Source organism: Phlebotomus papatasi, chromosome 3, assembly GCF_024763615.1.
Source record: "Phlebotomus papatasi isolate M1 chromosome 3, Ppap_2.1, whole genome shotgun sequence".
In the NCBI taxonomy this organism is placed as follows: domain Eukaryota; kingdom Metazoa; phylum Arthropoda; class Insecta; order Diptera; family Psychodidae; genus Phlebotomus; species Phlebotomus papatasi.
In genome coordinates, this window is record NC_077224.1 from 75,139,882 (window position 1) to 75,161,153 (window position 21,272).

General features: G+C 36.3%; 1 protein-coding gene across 1 annotated transcript in view; it reads left to right on the plus strand.

Annotated features, from left to right (window-relative positions):
- LOC129806766 (uncharacterized) overlaps nucleotides 1-21,272 on the plus strand; it is a 147,420-nt gene that overhangs the window by 65,689 nt on the left and 60,459 nt on the right. Inside the window, exons 12-16 of the mRNA XM_055855538.1 lie at nucleotides 6,073-6,870; nucleotides 7,933-12,851; nucleotides 13,802-14,020; nucleotides 16,132-16,216; nucleotides 21,062-21,255. Of these exons, the coding sequence (XP_055711513.1) occupies nucleotides 6,073-6,870; nucleotides 7,933-12,851; nucleotides 13,802-14,020; nucleotides 16,132-16,216; nucleotides 21,062-21,255 (6,215 nt within the window). The remainder of the gene's footprint in view (nucleotides 1-6,072; nucleotides 6,871-7,932; nucleotides 12,852-13,801; nucleotides 14,021-16,131; nucleotides 16,217-21,061; nucleotides 21,256-21,272) is intronic.

Sequence of the window (21,272 nt, forward strand, 5' to 3'; positions counted from 1 at the left end):
CGGCCCTCTGGAGTCTATTGAGGCATATTTGCTTGGCGACAGTTCTCTTTCGGTAGTGCCTATACACCGTCGTATAGGCTCCAGAATCGTCTGTCATACGAGGCCAAAAATCTGTCGTAGAGGCCTCCTCTCAACTGCGGCCAAGAATTTCCATTTCTATTTCCTGAGGACCCACGTTTCAGACGAATTCGTGAGGACCGGCAGGATCATAGTCCTATACAGAATAGTACCTTAGTCTGTTAAGAAAACTCTTGATAGACTAAAATAGGCCCTGCTACCTTTAAGCAGCCATGCGCGGGCTTCTGTTAAGACCAGAGGCAGCCAAAATCCCGAACGCCAAAATCACGAACGTCAAAATCCCGAAAGCCAAAATTTCGAATGCCAAAATCCCGAATGTTCAAAATCCTGAAAGGGATGAAATTATATTGAGAATAATGTGTAGAATAATTTCCCAGGACACAGAAAATGTCCCTTTGTCTCCAGCAAGATCGGGTGCAATCATAACTATCATAGCTAATCATAGCTACTCCATGGCATTTTTAAGAATTTGGGATTTTGGCGTTCGGAATCTTAGCCCATTCGGGATTTTGGCTTTCGGGATTTTGACTTTTTGGATTTTGACCGAGACCCGTTGAGACATTGTGGTCGGCTGTGATTGTTAACCCAAAGTATACGAAAGACTTAACAACTTCAAAGTTGTAGTTCTCCTTCGTGCCACTTACTTAATCTGCATGAAGGACTCTTGTACAGCGCAGAGATTGCGTCTCATGATGTCAATATCGACAGCATAAGCTGGAAGCTGCGTAGAATTATTGAGAATGAGCTCCTCAGGCTCACACTGGAGTCACGGATTGTTTTCTCCAGCGTCAAATTGAAGAGATCGCATGATAGTCCGTCCCCGTCTAATTCCTTTGTTCACCCGGAACTCTCGTGACAACGGTCCGTTCGCTTTAACTTTGGTCCTCACATCGGTTATGGTCATCCTATAGTCAGTCTTACCAAATTCTCTCATTGCTTCGTATATTTTGACCCTGACTATACTATCGTTTTGAAAAAAAAAGCAAATTAAAAGCCTTACATAAAAAATCTAAGCAAAATTTTGGATTTTTGTAATAAAAACATTTATTTAATATTTATGCTCAACGCACAATAACTTTTGTTTTGTAAACATGTTTTTAACATTTCAGTGAGAGTGAGTGAGATCTAGATCTAGTCATCTCGCTCACTCTCATGGGAAATTTTGAAAACGTATTTATAAACAAAAGTTATTGTGCGCTGAGCTTTATGTCCAACGCACAATAACATTTGTTTGTAAATATGTTTTCAAAATTTCCTGTAAGAGCGAGTGAGATCACTAGATCTAGGTTTCATTCACTCTCACTGAAATATTAAAAACATGTTTACAAAACAAAAGTTATTGTGCGCTAGGCATTAGGCAAAATGCCCAACCCAGAATCAATTCTGTTTGTAAACATGTTTTCAAAATTTCACATAAGAGAGAGCGAGATGACTAGATCTCGGTTTCATTCGCCCTGATTGAAATGTCAAAAACATGGTTACAAAACAAATGTTATTGTGTGTTGGGCATAATAATCAGTATAAATCTGTTTTGTTGTTATAATTACTATATTCTGACTTAGATAAAATAGATAAAAATCAGTCATTGCTGCTTGGGTAACTTGTGAGTAACACAGAGTGAAATTGACAAAATAAATTTGTAGGCTAACGTTAACTCTTTGTGAAATGACAAAATTTAAATTTTAATCAAGTAACAAACAAGAAAAAAAGTAATACAAATCATATGATAAGTGAATTACTTATAGGCGTAAGAAATGGAAGTAAACAGAGTTTGACCATTCCATGTGTTTGAACACGTCCAAGAAGATGCTTTTCTCTATGATTTTTTCTCTCGTGGAATGTCTTTGTCACTATCGCGGTTTCCCAATCTGTGCCTGAAAAGAGCCAGCTTTTGCCTTGATATCTATAATAGATTTCAAAAAACAAGCTCGTCTAAAAAGCTTCGAATCGTGGGACTTTCTCGCTCTCTAAAATATCACATAATTTTATCCATTAATATTCTTGCCAATAAAAAGAATATCAACAAAAATCATTCACTGGGTTTGCCTGCAATGAAGCGTTTTTATTTCTATCTCAAAAAATGGAACAGTGTGTCCTTCTATTTTCACAAAAAAAAAAGAAAAACCAATTTTATATACACCAAAAACAATATATCCTGCAGAAAATAAAAGCTGTATATACTTTAATGCTACGACTGAATTTATTTCTATCACACAATTTATGTAATTTATATTTATTTTAAATAATTTATCACATTTATATATATCACATTGAACACACAAATCACACTCATGATATTTGTTTAATGTTATTTTTTTTTTAATATTTACATCACCTATTACTCTATTTTTTTTCTATATATAATAAATCTTTGACACAAATTTGTATTGTTGTTGGAAAAAGAATGCCAGATTGCAGATTGGGAACTGTGGACGGGACAATTCTCACACATAGTTCATTGGCTGCTTGCACGTGTAAAGGCTCGGGCTATGTACAAAGGACAATTTTTTTTTCAAATATTAATCCTTTTTTGTCTTGTTTTGTGCATTAAAATCACCCCTATTAATTGGTTTTTTGCTCTTGTTTATATATATTTTTTTAATCTATTTGGCAAATTTTGGTCCTTCCTTGTGTTCAATCCTTAATGATTTTTATTAAGCTTTTAAGTTTTGTACATATTTTTTATACATTTTTTATCAATGGTATCACTTCTACCCCTCCTTTTACACATATTTCCCGCCCTAACAATTTTTTTTAATAATTGGTGTATTACAAATACTCCTGTGCATATGATTTTTTTTCTTATTATCTTTTGTGAAAATTTATAACTAGGATTTGGTATTCCAAAGCTACACACAATTATCGCCTGTTTGATATGCAAATTGCAGTCGATGCTTTTATTTTTCATCTCCTTTATTTCTACATATCTCTCCAATCTACCCATTAGTCGCAGAAAGAGATAATTGTACAAATAAAGGATAGGACAGGTGCTATATATCCTTTTGAATTAAGATGATATTTAGACCATCAATTAATCTTTTTGCCTGATGATGTGATTTACCACAAATAAAAAAATAAATCCTTCTTACTATCCCGGGCAGAGCGCATGTGTTGGATGATTTGTACAAGAATTAAAAAAGAAATAAACAAAAAAGAGAAATTTATTGATACATTTTGTGAGAAATCTCCCTATATCACAGTTCTCTCAATCAGAAATGATTTCGTGTATTTTTGTTTTATTTGTATTATTGCGGCAAATATTGAGCAAGACAATTCTTTTTCCTTCACAATACCTCCTGCCCATTATCATTTATTTATTCACTATCACTTATCTGTCTTCTGATGAACCATACCCTAAAACACGAACGAACGAAATGTTGAAAGTTAGAGAAGACACTGAAAGATATAGAAAGACAGCACACTTTCCAAACACAATTTCTCCGACTCTAAGGGGTATTCATTTTTGAATGTGTAAACCCCTCTGCGGTATAGACTCTCTCAAACTTTCATTTATAGAGAAAAAGTAGGACTCCTGTACTTTACTGGAATTTATTGTTTATAATGTTATTTTTTTGCAGGGAAGTTTTATTTGACTTTCTGAATAATCTTTACCTATATTTTTGGCCACACCCCTTACGAATGAAGTTAAGTGAAAGCAAAGAAGTTGGCTTTCTTTGTGTATTTAATGTTGTTTTATAGGACAATGCACTAACTGTTCTTGAGCCCACATTTTGATGTATTTCAACTTAAGAGAAGAGCCCGTAAAAATCTGCCTATAATGAAATAGGCCACGCCTCCTCGAAATTTTACTATTGAATTTTTGTTAGTTAATCACAGGACGCCATATTCCATGGATGAATTAGGCTTTCTCGTATTATTATTAGTAGTATCGAGATATTTGCTACTACGCGACCATATGTAACAATGCCGTATATCTCTTCAATTGTAGACCATCTAAGATTGCCTACATCTAGGTGACATCCAGGTGATATATTTTATTATGGTTTAGATAGGGGACTCTCCGGTGGTGACCAGTAGATTTGAAGTCACTTCATAAAGAAAAAACATTTCTTCAATCTTTCCCAGAGCTTTCGGTCCTGGATGTGGACCTTCTTCAGTGGTCGACTAAACTATGTTTTTTTTATACTTTATGAGGATCGTTATTTTGTGTGGGATTGGACAATATCATCACTTTCAGTTTATCAATTGGGAAGGTTCTTTTTAGGAAATCGTTATTACTGATTTTCAACTTTTGAGCAATCTTTCTTAAGGTACTGATGTGAATTGGGGCTTTCTATTAATAAATTTTCCTTTGTGTTATCAACACAGAGGATACCACAAAGGTTGATAACACAAAGGAAAATTATTAACAGAAAGCGCCAATTCACATCAGTATCTAAAGAAAGATTGCTCAAAAGTTGAAAATCAGTAAAAACGATTTCCTAAAAAAACCTTCGTAATTGATAAACTGAAAGTGATGATATTGTCCAATCCCACACAAAATAACGATCCTCATAAAGTACAAAAAAAAACATAGTTTAGTCGACCACTGAAGAAGATCCACATCCAGGACCGAAAGCTCTGGGAAAGATTGAAGAAATGTTTTTCTTTGTGAAGTGACTTCAAATCCACTGGCCACCACCGGAGACTCCCCTATCAATACACATCACGCCAGTTCTTCATCCAATTATATTTTATTACGTTCTTATCACATGTGAAAATGTCCCTTTCTAGATATTCAGTTGTTTGTACCGGACAGAGCTCAAACTAACTCATAACTTATACATGCATCGCTCCGCCGTGGAGTTGACTAATGCTCTTATCAACTGATCAACGAGATCTCCGCCTTCTAATATGAAGTCAAGTGAAATATCAGTTAAATAATTGGAAAAATTTATTCACTTTGGTTTTTGATGACATCCGACCAAAAAGCTTCGACCAAGCTTCTCCTTCTTTATTCTTTGCCTACGTTTCAGAGCTTAGAAGTTCCATGTTTTTTTTTATATTTTTTGAAACAATATACCTGTTGTATGAGCTACTCCAGCTAAAACCCTTAATCCAAGATCACGAAAGCTTGTTCTAAGTGTTGAGTATAATTATTAACTAGTAATATAATGATTTTTAGCCTATGAAATAGTTTTTAAGAAATGAATACACAGGATTTTGACCTTTGATCTCCTCCTTCTTTATTCCTTGCCAACGTTTTGGAGCTTGATGGCGCCTTCTTCAGGTATGGAAAAAGAATGGTGGGAAAAGGATGTCAGGGAACTGGTTCACTACTACTTTTTCACAATGCAATGGTCAGATTCCCAATCTGACCACTTCATCCAAGTGATGTCCACTTCATCCATTAGTGAAAAAGTAGTAGTGAACCAGTTCCCTGACATCCTTTTCCCACCATTCTTTTTCCATACCTGAAGAAGGCGCCATCAAGCTCCAAAACGTTGGCAAGGAATAAAGGAGGAGAAGATCAAAGATCAAAATCCCGTGTTTTCACTTCTTATTAACTAGTAACTTTGACGGGGCATGGCTTATTTTTCATTTACACTTCTCTTCGAGCTAATGTCCAAAATTAAAAAGTTTGAGTGTTTCGCCAGAGGGCAGGATCCTTCATTTCTTATTGAATATTTATAAAATCAACTGTTCTAAAAATATTGCGGAAATTGCCCAGTTTTTAAAATATATTTGAAAGTAACATTTATTCAGAAACATAGGAAAATTTAGTCATTACGAAGCTTGGGATCGTACGAAGCATGTGCACGGGCAGTTTCCCTAAATGAGCAAAGTATATTCAGAAGGTCGAATGTTACTCCTTTGCCAGAAAAAAGAAGTAAAACATAAAGTTCCAGTAAAGTTAAGCCAAAAATTAAATCTGTCTTTTACCTCTATGTTCTTTTTCCGTTCTCTATCTCTCTCTGTTTCTCTGTCTGTCTCACTGCACCACAAACAATAAAAAACACCCTAAACACTATTTGTTATTCCCGGAACATTTAGACCAGGAGTGCCAGAGTGATGTGGATTGTCCCAGCGAGAAGGCATGTATCGGTGGACAGTGTTCGGATCCATGCACGATGCGCGGTGCATGTGGGGAAAATGCCCTGTGCCAGACGGTTCTACACCGACCGCGGTGTACTTGTCCCAATTGCTACGTTGGTCGGCCCCATATTGAATGCACCCCAGATCCCAATTGTGCTGCCCAAACGACACCCCGACCCAATGTTGTACCCGTCCGAGCTTGCCGTGAGGACAGTGACTGCCATCAGACCCTACACTGTGATACCAATGGACAGTGCACGGATCCTTGTGAAAATCCAACTTATGTGTGCGAGGGTAATAAAAGGTGTGAAACTCGAAGACATCGTCCCGTGTGCGTTTGCAAGGCCGGTTTTATTGTGAATGAATATGGGGAATTGATATGCGCTCCGGAGACACGTGAGTGTCATCGGGATGATGAGTGTGCGTCCAATAAGGGTTGTATTGAGGGTCGTTGTGTCAATCCTTGTGCCGAAAATGCACGTCGTGGCCGACCCTGTCCATCCGATAAACAGTGCCAGGTTGTCGATCGCAAGGCTGTATGCATCTGCATGAAGGATTGCCATCCATCTCTGAGTATTTGTCTCAGAGATACTGGGTGTCCTTCCGATAAGGCATGCCGTAACTATCAATGTGTTAACCCATGCGATCACGCCACATGTGCCGCAAATTCACCCTGCTACGTCGAAGATCACAAGCCCATCTGTAAATTCTGCCCACCAGGATTTGTGGCTGATGCGCGAAATGGATGTCTAAAAGGTAAAAATACTCAAAAACAAAAAAAACGATCTCAGTCAAAAAAAATGATCAAAAAAAAGAGAAATTCTTCGACTTGGAACAAAGACAATGAACAGAAAATACGCTATATTAAAATTTATATCCAAAAGAAAAAATTTCCCAGCTGCTCCAGCCAGGTTTTACAATTAATTTTAATTTATCTCTTCTATAAATCTAATATGCTCCTAATTTGTCTGTAAAGAGCAAAATGCCAAAATCGAAATAATCGTAATACCAATCTTAAAACTCTTTATTATCTTCCCACGCCAAATGAATCCCATGACGATGCTGTTAATCCCCTCAAAATCAATCCCTTCGACTGTTATTATCTTTTCTTACTTCACATCTGGACATCCCAAAAGCCCAATAAACCTCGATCCATACCCCCCAAAACCCCTTCTTACACCAACTGTCTCTAAAAACACAAACACCAACCCCATCCAAGAGTCTATTACTTCCAAAACGACCTCTTTCAAATTAAACAAACATTAAAAACTCGCAATATTAGGAATTAATAAAAAAAAAACAAGTAATATTCAAAAGAAACAAAATAATTGTGAAAAATTGCCAAAAAATAAAAGAACATTCACACACGCTCATGCTCACTCTTAAAACACCTCACCTATCTTCACTTATCAAAAATACTCTTCAAACCTCGTAACTCAATTTTTTTTTAAAATTTTGTATGAAATGGAAAGTGAAGTGAATGAGAAACAAAAAAAAAAGCCTCTTACTCACTCTCTCATCCCACCAAAAATAATCTTCTAATGCTCTGTATATATTAGACTGCAGCTAATCCCAGAAATAATCTTAATTTTATCAGGACATTGTGGACTGTATGTACTTTTTGCGTGATGTTTCCTTGTACAGATGATTTATTGTACAGTTGACTATTACATCTTCTGACTATCTTTCTGCCTACTGTAAAGACGTTCTTACCACCAAATTATGTCTGCACTGTATTTGATTATTTGACTATATATATAACACTGTAAATATTACAAAAAAAATATATTTACTTTAACCTAAAATTGTAATTCACAGCAGTTATTGAGGAGAAGATGATCTGTTCAAAACACGAGGATTGTGACGACAAAAAGCATTGTCGGATGGGGATTTGCGAAAATCCCTGCACAACTGTCATTTGTGGCATTTTGGCTCATTGCAATGCTACAAATCACACTGCTCAGTGTCTATGTCTACCCGGTTTAACCGGGGATCCCTATGTTAAGTGTTTCCTAACTCAAGTGCAAGAGGTCACAACAGAAGGTATACAAAGTAAATCCTATACTGAAAGTGAAACAGAAGAAATCATTACAAGTACTCCTTTTGAAACATCTACTCAATATCTTGATGTGAGATTTAATACAGATATTTCAAGAGAGACTACAACAGAAACTACGACAACTCAACAGCAAACAACGACAACCACAGAAGAAAGTTTAATAAGTACACAAACTACTCCAGAATCTGTGATTATTGACACAACAACTGGAATGACTACAAAGTTATACGAAACTACAACAACAGAAAATGTTGAAGAAACAACAACCTTCAGAGAGATGATTCCTGAAACAACAGGAACTACGACAACCACAGAATCTGTGATACTTGATTTGACGACCAATAAAACAACAATTGTAACACAAACACCAACAACTGAATCTGTTACTGTTCCTATGACTACTACAGAACAACCCGAAACTTCATCCTTTCCTACATCTTACAAAACTACAACAGAATCAGATATATTTGAAACAACTACAGGAACTAAACCAATTATTGAAGAAAGAAAAATTACAGAATACTCTACTCAGTGGACAGAAGGTATTACTGAGACTACAACTGAATCAGTTATAATAGACTTGACTACAAATAAGACAACTGTTCCTGTTCGGGAAACAACACAAACTATTTCAGAAACTCCTGAAACTACAGAATATCAAACCTCAACTGAGTACACTGAAACTTATCCGACAAGAGGATATACAAAAGAATCGAGAATTTTAAACACAACTGATATACCCGTATCAACTACAACCACTGAGAGTGTTCCTACAGAAACAGAATATTTGTTTTCCACATCAACAGAATTTGCACAGACGGAGGGACCTACAACAGAGGGTAAGACCACGGCTAGAGAATACGAGGAACCAACTACAAAGAAAATTGCTGATTTTACAACAGAAATTGACACAACATACTCCATTGAAAAGGAGACGACACCAACTGGGACAACAGCAAGAGAATTCAGTACTCCATCTGCATCAACTACAACTTATACAGTAGAAACAACTTCTGGTCAAACAGCAACTGAGGAAGAAGTTACCCTAGGTCAAAGTACTACGAGGGGTTCAACTTATGCTTCCGAAGAAACAACTCAAGAAGAATTTACTACGCCTGAAACTACAGCAACAACAACAGTGGTTCAACAATTGACAACAACTGAATCATTCACAGAAGGCAGAACTCTGTCTGAATCAACAACTATTTTTACTGAAACTAGTACTCCAAAAGTGACAACTGAGACTGTTTCAGAGACTAGTGAAGTATATACGCAACATACAGAACCTACAACTAAGTTGCGAGAAACCACAATAGAAACTGTAACTGACACTACTGCTAAATATGCATGGTTTCCTGAATCTAGGACTGAACCTGATGAATTTGAAGTTACAAACTTGGGTGAACAAACCACAACAACTATGGCCAGTAAAAGAATCACCGTCCCAACTATTCCTACTACAACTGAAGCATCTACTGAATCTACAACAGTATATCGTGAATATACTCCTGAAATTACTGAAAGAACAACTGAAAGATCTTCTGAATATACAGAGGGATATACAACTACAGAGAAAAGAGAAACTACTACAACACCCACGAGGGAATATTCCGAATATACTGAGAGAGCAACAACTAGTACAGAGTTTACGGAATCTACAACTGGTATTGAAGAAACTACAACTGTGGCAGGAATATCTGAAGGAATCTCTGAAAGTACTGAGCGATATACTTCTACACAAAAATCAGAAACTACGACTACTCCAATGAGTGAGTATTCTGAGTCTACTCAAAGAGCAACAACGGGTACTGAATTTGCAGAATCCACTACCGGTTTTAAAGATACGACAACCCAGTCGGCGATATACAGTACTACCGAAACATTTTCAGAACCTTCTGAATTTACAACTAAATTTGTAACACAAGAGATTACTGAACCAACTCAAAGAGAGAGTGCTTCTACTGCTGAATACACCACTGAATTTTCTGAAACGACAACATCAGAAAGAGCAACTACTACTGAACAAGTTAGAACTACAACAACGGGCAAAGAATATGGAACTCCCATAACTCAGTATTTTACAACGGCTGAAACTCAAAGTATTCCCACAGAAACCGAGGTATTCACTACGACTGAGATACCCAAAGAGGTGACTTTCTCAACAGACTCAACAACAGAGACGAGTTATTCAACAGCAGGTGAATCGGTATCTGCTGAAACGTCTACAAGAAGTGGCGAAACAACGACGGTTCCTCCTACAACTACTACAGCATTAAGTCCAGGACCCCGTGGGGATTTTACAGATAATCCCGTGACAGACGAAATGTTTACTGGTGTTAATTTAATGACTGAATCAACCAAACGGACTAGAGATAAAACCACTCAAACTTATCCAAGGTATACTGCTAGTACAGAAGAGTCTACTACTGTGTCAGAATATCCCTATGATAATACAGCGAGATATCAAACGACTACACAAACTGATACAACTGCAAGAGAATTTATTACTACCAGACGCCCTCCACTTTATCCCGGAACCACATTAACAACTGAAAGTACAGAATTTTCCACAGAAAGTACACAACAATATCCTACAACGCAATTTAAGGAAGACGCAACTTCAGAAACCACGGTTTCAACGACTGGGAAAGTAACAACTACTGAATACATTCCTACTGTTTATGAAACAACCAGTACACAATATCCTTCGACACAAACAAGAGAAAGAGAATTCTCTACAACTGAGGAAGTACCGACAGAAACTGAGGTACCTTCTACAACTACTGGGGAGTTGAGAGAAAATACTCCCACGGTTCCAACAACAACAACAGAAAGAATAATTACGAGTACTGACAGTGAAAGTAGTCTTACTTTTGGGCGCGACGAAACATTCCCAACAAGTACTACTACAGCCAAAGAGGAATATACAACTCTGCAGCAATCAATAACTGAATCATTCACTGAAGGAAAGACTGTTTCTGAAACAACAACACAAAAGATGACAACGGCCTCAGTAGAGTCGACCACCACTGAAACTTCAGAACTAGTTTCAACATCAACAACAGGTTTTACAGAATCATCAACAACCGGAGAACTAACTGAAAGAATAACTACATTTGAAACAACAGAAGGTTTTGGAGACACTACTACTCCAGAAACACGGTCAACGGAAAAAGACCTCACTGATACTACTTCACAGGTCTTAACAACTAAGACGACAGAGATTATAGATTTCATTGAACCACGAACTGAGCCAGAATCAGTAGAAACTACAAGTTTGGGACCTGCAGGAACTGAAACTGTATTTAGTGAAAGGTCCACTGATTCGATTGTTACTCAATCTACAACAAGTTTTACTGAATCGCCTGTATATTCAGAAACCACAGTTGGGCTAACAGAGACAACTGCAAAAGTCTCCGAGATCACAACGATTGAAGCCCGTGATACTACTACACAACGCGAAGAAACCACCATCCCCACAACCTCTGAATTATTTGCAACAGAGAAAATTACCACTCAGTATGTTACTGAAGAAAGAACGTCTGATACTACTCAAAGTATTTATGAAACTACAACGAAATTAGGAGAGACCACATCTACAGAAGGATCAACCAAAGCCGAAACCACCACAATGCTATTTGAAACTTCATCTTCAGAGGGCACAACCCTATCAGAAACAACTATAAAGACTCCTGGAACAACAGCTTTTCCTACAGAAACTACATCAACCGAGAGATCACGCACACCAGAAACTACAACAATGTTTTTGGAGGCTTCGTCGTCTCAGGGTACAACTGGCCGGGACACAACTACAATGGTACCTGGAACAGAAACTGTTTCTACTGAGGCTGTAACAACTTCTAAGCAAACTACATCAAGTGAGGAATCTAGCACACCTGCAACTACAACAATGTTGTTAGAAACCCACTCCGACGCGACAACTCAGGCTTTTGAAACTACAACTTTTCCAACTGAAAATACATCAACTACATCAAGTACACTTGAAACTACAACAATGGGTTTGGAGACTTCGCCGCCTCAGGGTACAACTGACCGGGAAACAACGACAAATTTCCCTAAAACTGAAGCGGTTGCTACAGAAAATACAACAACTTTTAAGCAGACTACATCAACTGAGGGATCTAGCACACCTGAAACTACAACAATGTTGTTAGAAACTTCGACTTCGCAAGGTACAACTGGTTCCTCCGAAACTACATCAACAGAAGAAACAAACATACCTAAAACGACAACAATGTTGTACGAGACATCATCATCTGGGAGTACAACACCCTCATATATAACAACAGAAGCTCCTGGAACGACAACAGCTTCTGTAACAATTCCTGAAATTGAAGGCAGACATGGTGGAACAGAGCCAGTTGAAACGATAACAACTATTTCAGAAGGAACTGTAACATCAGGTCAAGTTGATATTTACAGTACTACTCCTCTAAGTGCTGACACCACACCAACTTCTTACCTAGAATGCTTTAAAGATGAGCATTGTGACACAACGGAATCTTGCATTGGAAACACTTGCATCAATCCTTGTACCTACTATTCCTTCCTTTGTCCTGAAACTGTTCCTTGTCTGACACAAAATCACACAATTCTTTGCATTTGCAATGAGTCCAACGCCGGAATGAGCGTTGATTGTAATGAAAGACCAGGTAAAGTAACTGAAAATGCGTTTCATCAATTGACCAAGGCAATTAATTTTTTATTCATCGCGAACGAAGCGCTCTCGGTTAACAACAAATTTAAAATTACATTGAAGGAATAGAGAATTGATTGTCAGTGGTCATTTGAGCAATGAAACGCTTCGGAGGATGAGGATAAAGCTCTGGCATAGTGGCACACAGGACACTTCATCTCTCTCTTCTCTTTTTCTATCGTTTAGAAGCGATAATGAGGCACAAGAGAGGAAATCTTTTTCGTAGACCATTGCTTTCAAAGTCATCTCTTTTTTTATCCTCTTGCCCATTTTTTGGCAACATTTATTGAATTTGGCACAAAAAAATTTTCGCCATTGCATGTTTCAGAAGATCTCTGACGTGAAAATTCAAAATTTGCAAGACAAAACAAAATGCAACTGAACTGCAAAAGAGACTTTCATTGCCAGAAAAAAAACCACCCCACCCTCACGCATTTATCATCAAACGCAATCCATGGATCTGCAGACTTTGAACAGAAATCATCTCTATTATCCTCTGATCTCTTTTAGGTCAAGTGATACTTCATTGAATGTTATTTGGACCATCTTGTACATAAGACTTGTATATAGCTTGTATTATTTTGTATATAGCACGCTTTTGCTTGCAATTGTATATTGCTTGGTGTTGGGGTTATGGGCTTTCAGCACATAGTGTAAGAAAAAAGAATTCTCATTTCTAGCATCTTATCTCATATCTTTGGTATCGTGATGAGAAATGAAGTATCATTTTCTCCTATGCATTAAAAAGGCTTCACATGCTCCAAAAAAAATATATGCTTTGATCTTGAATTAGAGATGGGAAAAAAGATCTTCTATTGATAAACCTTCTTGGAGTACACGAAGGATGACAATGGATTGAAAAGTTCCGCATACAACCGGAAAAATTTATCTGAAAAAAAAAAAGAAATTAGTTGATCTATGTTGCGCATTGCCGACATTTTTCATCTCATTCGGTTTCACTACAGTTGTTTTTTGATGTATATAATTCCACAGATATTGGATGCACCTCCCATTCGGATTGTCCTGTCCAGAGAGCGTGTGTCAATGCTCGATGCATTGATCCGTGTATTCAGGCTAATCCTTGCGATGAATTGCAAGAGTGTCAGGTGCAAAATCATCAACCGGTTTGCGTTCGAGGTAAGATTTTCATGTTTTCTATTAATAATGCAAGTTGTCTAATACAATGGATATTTTATTCTTGCTCTTCTTAGTATGTCAATGTCAGACAAGAGCAGATTGCAGGGGTGGATTGGTCTGCGATGGATGCAATTGTATTCCAGGTATGTTTAAATTAACGCTCAATAGATATCTTATTGGAATTAAAAGCATAAGTCATATCAACCAAAACATAAATAAAAATGAGAGAAATTGTATATTGAAATTAGCGTAAGTCTTCCTTTTTTCTAGCAGTTTTGACAGTTTATTTCTGCCCTCACTGAAAGAAATCCGAAAAAGTTAAAATAACATTCCGGAAATGTTAATTTTACCCTGCAGTATTGATCCAAAATCGGTGTAAATATTACCCTTTTTAGGTGCATTAGGGGTTAAAGTTACCCTTTTTCATGTTAATTTTACCCTTAGAAAGGTGTAAAAGTAACATTAAAAAATGTTGATATATTTTTACACCCAAAAAATGTTAAAGTTATGAGGAAAAAACGGGGGTGCGATTAACTTTTTTTTGCTCATAACTTTAACACTTTTTAGGTGTAAAAATATATCAACTTTTTTAAATGTTAATTTTACACCTTTTTAAGGGTAAAGTTATCATGAAAAAGGGTGACTTTAACCCATAATAGGGTGAAAGGAACGTCTATTGACACTTTAAGAACTCGTGTCAGCACCTATTGACACCCTACTCTGTACCATTTGGGATATGAAATTTGAACATCTCTGTTTATAGTAAAAGGTATATTACAGAAAAAACGTTATATTACTTATATTTTACTAGATACATTAAATAATTTTCAACATTTTGACAAAAGTGTCAATAGGGGTTCCCTGTCGAACAGACGTTCCTCCGACCCTACACCTAAAAAGTAGAATATTTACACCGATTTCGGATCAATACTGCAGGGTAAAATAAACATTTCCGGAATGTTATTTTAACTTTTTCGGATTTCTCTCAAGTGAGGTGTGTTGTGGTTGTGAGTTGTGAATTGAGTTTGATAGTCTACGTAAATCTTCTAGCAGATACAAATTCCAGGAGATTTAAATTCAAAAAAAAATTATTGCAGTTTGACATTTGTTCATTTCACAGTATTAATTTTAGTTTACAAGACATAAAGTTGTTCTATAAGACAACAAATATCTATAAGACAGCAATTGTTCTATACTCTTTATTTATAAAATTTCCTGTAAGACAGTTTGATATTTTACTGGAAATTCAAGCAGAATTCGTGCACTCTATATTATAAGTTTTGAAATGTTATATTAAAACTTCTTGCAGGTCGTAGCAAAATGCCTAATTTTTTGCTCCTAACCTAGCCATGTTTATAAAGATGATAGAAGTTCTAATTTTGATTATAGCAGTTTTGACATTTTTCTTTTGACCATTTACCGATAGAGCAGTTAAAGATTAAATCTTTGACAAACTTGCCATTTGTATACTTTTCTTCTATTGGTATTTAGTATGAAATTTCTTGCAATTTAAAGTATAATTCTAGAAGTTTTATAATTCTAGAATGCCGATGTTTATTGTTGTTGATACCGATGTTTTCATCCAAGGGAGCATCGGCCTTTAGCGTTTTAGTAGTATCCTAGAGTTCAATTTTGAAATGTTTCTAGTCATGACTAAATAACTCTAGTCTCACTACTAGGGTAAATTAAGCTAATTTAAAACCTGTTCCAAATGGAAACTTTTCGCTACTCTAAATGGAAACATAATTTTTCCATGATAAATATAGTATTAAATTTTTATTTATATATTCTCTATACCTCAGTTTCAATGTAGTTGATTTTGCTCCAAATGAAGCGAAAATCCATTCATATTCACAAATTTTAATTTATAAATTTCTCAGAAAAATTAAATCTGTCCTTTTACCATCGAATTTAGTATCGATCAACCATGTTTTTTTTTAATGATAAACACGACATTCCTTGATATGACTTGTTATTGTTGCCAAATGTCCAACCGAATCAAAAATACAATTTCCGAAGATATTTCCGAAAACGGAAAACTTATTTGAAGGCTTAGAATTTTTTTATTTGTTATGTGCAACTATTTATGTGCAAAATTTCAGAGGGACGAGAACCAAATATTGGTTCTGGCTGTGAACATTGTCCTCCTGGAGTTCATTGTGATCCATCAACTGGTGCCTGTGTCAGAGGTATGACTTCCAATTTGATTGTTTCCCATTGATTCCTTAATCCTAAATGTGAAAATAATGTAGATAATGGTGATGGATTGATTTTATTTTTCTAAATTGCTCTCACTATAAAATGCTTACTTTGAGTAAATATGGATACCACTCAGTACAATTGTCTGTATAGAGCGTGCATCGAACAAATAAGTATTGTTAGATCTAAGATCGGTAAAGTAAATCTTTGAGTATTTTTTTGCAAAGAACACAAACACTTTTGTATATAAACACTTCTTCAAGAATTAACTAAATGACAAATTTTTGGTGTTTTTCTATCTCTCATGTACAAATAGATGTAATCACAACCACTGAGAACCCTTTAACTGTAACGCAAAGTACTACTAAAATTCCTTTAATTGGTACGAGCACTGATAGTACTACTAATTCACTTGTAACAAACACTTTCGATGAATCTAAAGAGCCTACAACTACGGAAGTAACAGTGCCAACAAAGGGGTACAAATTTGAGAATGCAACTCAAGGTCCAGAATCTCTGACCACTGGCAAGGATGATGATAAGACCACTAAGGCGTTTCAGGGAAATACCAAGAGACCATCAACAAGATGGGATCCTTCACTTGAAGTTGAATTTGATAGTACGACAATTCCCACGAGTACTGGGATGGATGTTGAGAATATCAGCGAGACAACCCATTCCAATCGTCAACCAACAACGCCAGTACCAAAAGAATTGTCATTGGGCACAAAAAAGCCTGAGCTTGAGATTCCTCCTACTACATTTGCACCACTAATGCCACCAAAACCTGTGTTTAACACCACAAATGTTGATATTGTAAATATTACCATGTATTGTGGCTCAACTGCGGACTGCACCAATAACGAAATTTGCATTCACGGGCGCTGCTTAAAGCTCTGTGACTCAATTTCTAACACCAACTGTTTCAAAGGTATTAAAATGATTAATTGAAGACCAAAAGAAAAAAAAGAACATAGAACAGAAAAGTTATTAACAAAACCAATGTTGCAGGGCACTTTGCATTAGATAATGCACAATTGCAACGCAATATTTTTTCTTTGTAAATATTTTATTTCTCTCAATTGCACATCTAATTGGATTTCCTGTAAATATATTCATTTCTTTTCCAAATTTTGTATTTGACCTTCTTGAGGGATAGGCAACTTTCTGATATATTTTAATATTACATTTTTTAATAAACCACCATGGGGTAGTTAACTCTTAGAATTTTCTTTCATGAAGACTTAAATTTTCCCGAATGAGTTTTTCCTGTAAGATTGCAGATTAAAGAGCAAGTTCCGGAAACGTTTGATAAGATTTTAAAAATTTGTATTATTCATTTTAATGTTGATTGAAGTCTTTTATACAAATCAGATCTTCTAGACAGACTTTCGATTATGAAATGAGAAGGAATTTTTCCATAGATTCTCCTAAAACCTTGTTTTTTTGGAGACTGATACTATTTGATCCCCTAAATAATATCCGTCCATAAAAATATTTTGATCACGCCTAGTAGCTATGGAAATATAAAAAAAAAATTATTGTAGGATACAATAACCTCTTTACAGTAATATTTACTACTATTTCGCTATTGGGAAATGTCACAGGAGACCCGCCCAGAAATATAGACCACGCCTCCTTTGGCTATTGATTGTATTTCCGCAATGATATGCGCAATGATATGCTTATGAGTGCCATAAGCTGATTTATGCTATGCCTGACTTATTAAATATTAATTCGTTTTCTAATTCAAAATTCGAGGCCATAAATTGTGCTGTAGGAGAAGTAGAGTAACTTTGAATTGGGTAACTCTTTAGATTGGGCTTTTTCCTATTTTTAAATGGAACTGGACTTCAGCGGGATATAATTGAGCTTCATAAACCGATTTTGAAACCAAATTTGCGTGTTAAGGCCTAGGATAACATGATAACTTGTTTTCGATACTATCGACTGTCGGTTCTGAAAAATTTAAACGATATCTTGTAAACTACCGGTCGGATTCTTAGGTTGGAAGAATTGATAGGAAATGGGCTCTCTTAAGCAACTAGCCACCACACCTTCTAGTACCCAGCCAGATTCCCCCGAGAGACCCAAGTCCACACGTCCTTCTTCTCTGACGTTCTAGACCGGACTGACTCTCTCGGTTCTCCAGCTTATATGTACAGTGACAAAGACCCTGAAGGCAATGACACCGCAACGGCTTAGAAGCGGCCCAGGGAAGGATTTGAATAGTAACGTTTATAACTGCCATGATTTTTGCAACGTATACCATTCATCGTAAATAATAGGTTTACAATCTGCACTTCCAATAACTAATAGAAATATTTATCAACAGCCTCATTCCTTTAAGAATGTCACAATGATTAGCTCAACAATGCGTAAAAAGTCGACATAAACTTCTTCTAACAGATATAGATTTATCGATACTGTCGATTTGATAGTATCGAAAAGTTATCATTCCACCTCTGGTTTTATTTAACAAAAGGAGAAAAGCTCAATTCCAAAGATGCTTCAATTGAAGGACGTACAAATTCACCCAAAATGTTGCAGTAATCACGAATAATGAAAAACCTAACGATATAGTTATTTGTCTTGCCAGTTAATTATGTGGATGAGTCACCCCGTTAGGTTTATGCATTCTTTTTGTTTTATAAACTGCATTTCTATTTGATGCATATCCGGGTGACGCTTATATATGATTTTGAAGAATTACTTATTCAAGTCTAGGAATGTCAGAGTTAAGGCCTAAACTCATGCTAATTCTCTAGAATTATGGTGCTATTCCAATGAAAAAATGAGCATGTTTTTTAGCACAGTACTGTTCTCTTAGGTACTAAAAAAGGCCATGACACCATGACTGTTCCCACGTTATTCAATTAATGTCAGATGGCATTGTGATCGGGTGAAAGCTTGCTCGGTGGAAATATTCGCATTAGGATTTCGGTTGGGAAATAGACAAGATTAATTTAATGTTTCTACTTTCATAGTATTTTGTACTTTTCTTTATCTTGATAGACAAGATGTAAAGTTCTTATCCCTACACGAAAACTTCATATTTTTCCCAGTCCTCTTCGTGTTCCAAAATCACCAAATTAGTTATGACAGGAACCGATACAAAGAAAAGTTCAACTGAAATCCGAATTCGAATATTACCTCCGAGCAAGTTTTCACCCGATCACAATGTCATCTGACATTCAGTCAGTGTGGAGTAATCTGTCATGTCAGCTTGGTGGCATGATCGCGTGATACAGTTGGATGGTCGAGAGTTGGCAACTTTAGCCTCAATCGCGGGTTTTCCTAGGTTTTTCATGAGTTTTCCCGTGAAGTGGGGAAAAGTCGACGAGCAGCATTAATATTCTCTACTCATTGTTTTCCTTGAAATGACGTATGGGAACAGTCATAGTGTTTTTTAGTACTTGAGAACAGTAATGTGTTAAAAAAAAACATGGTCACTTTCTCATTGGAATAGCACCATTAGCCTATAAAATTCAGCGCTAAAGGATCAGATAAAAGTAGATGCTGATCGTAAGTATTTCTTTAATTCTAGTATTTAAGATTGGTCTTCACTGATCTGATTTACCATGAATGCTCAGATCTCTCAGATCGATCCTGAAGTGCTAAAATAAAAAAAAGCTTACGAACAGAATGTGAGCAAAGTTACCCCCGGAAGTCAAACATTAAGTATCACAGTTTGGAATATATTTATAATGTCAAATTTTCTAAGCGAAAATATTCTCGAGGATCTGCCTGAATTTACTTCAGCCCTAAGATAGTTAGGACTGATCCTTTATCGTCAAGTTTTATGAGCTAAAAAATATCTCGCGATCCAGCCTAATGCCCTAAACACACTTACGACTTAAGCCGAAAGACGACTTAGTGGAAAATGATGGAAATGCACTTTAACCGTTATTTCTAATATAATTACGCTAAGCTGTATCTCGGCTAATCCTCAGGTCTGTCAAGGCCCTAAGTGTATTTAAGGCGTTAAGGGGTCTTCGGACTAGAAGTTTAGCTAAGTTCCCGAAGGTCCCCAAATGCTATATAGCGAGCAATTTTATTGCTTTTTGACATCGTCCTTTCCAAAAAAATCTGATTGATAAGGAATTAGAGCAGTTAAGCCATATGGCTAAGCCATGGTTTGAAGCCCGTATTAGATTCAATCCGAGATTTAGCTTGAAATATCTATTTATTTCTTACAATTAATAGAGTTAACTATCCCATGTAAATCCATGTTAATACTGTTAATATGAATTAACCCACACACCTGATGCCATTACTAGAACCACCAGGCACTCCCAAACGTCCAGGCCCTTGCAAATCGGACAATGATTGCATCGAGAGTGAGGTATGCTACATGGATCTGTGTCATGATCCATGTGAATTCAAAGATGTTTGTGCACCAACGGCTCTGTGTCACACAAAAATGCACAAACCCGTATGCACATGCCCGGAAGGGCACGAAGGGAATCCGGCAATAAAGTGCATCAGAATGGAACCATGTAAGATAATAATCCAACCATTCTAATATACCATATCCAATACTAATTGCAAAATATTACCAAATAAAACATTAAAAAACAAACAATTTAACCTGCTAAGACTAATGGGATTTGTTAACAACAAATACCATTTTTTTGTACAAACTTTTTATTATTCCATTGTACAGGTGAAAATGTTTCAGATGTACAGATAAATGTAAAGCACTGATGCTCTACTTCTCAATATTCTTCAATTGCAATTAGTACATAAAAGCAAGAAATGATTCACCAAATTGTGAAAATATCTATTGTAAATATCACAAAAGACACTTTCTTCCTTTCTCTTTTCTGGCACAGTCAAATGCACACAAAATGAGGATTGTACCTTGACAGAAGCTTGTATAGGAGGGATGTGCCAGCACCCGTGTGATGTGCACAATCCCTGCGCCTCAGGTGCTATTTGCATAAACACCAATCACGGATCAGATTGCAGTTGTCCAGAGTACTATCATGGCAACGGATATGTAGGATGTGTTCCAGGTAAAACTTTCATTCTTCAAAACTATCA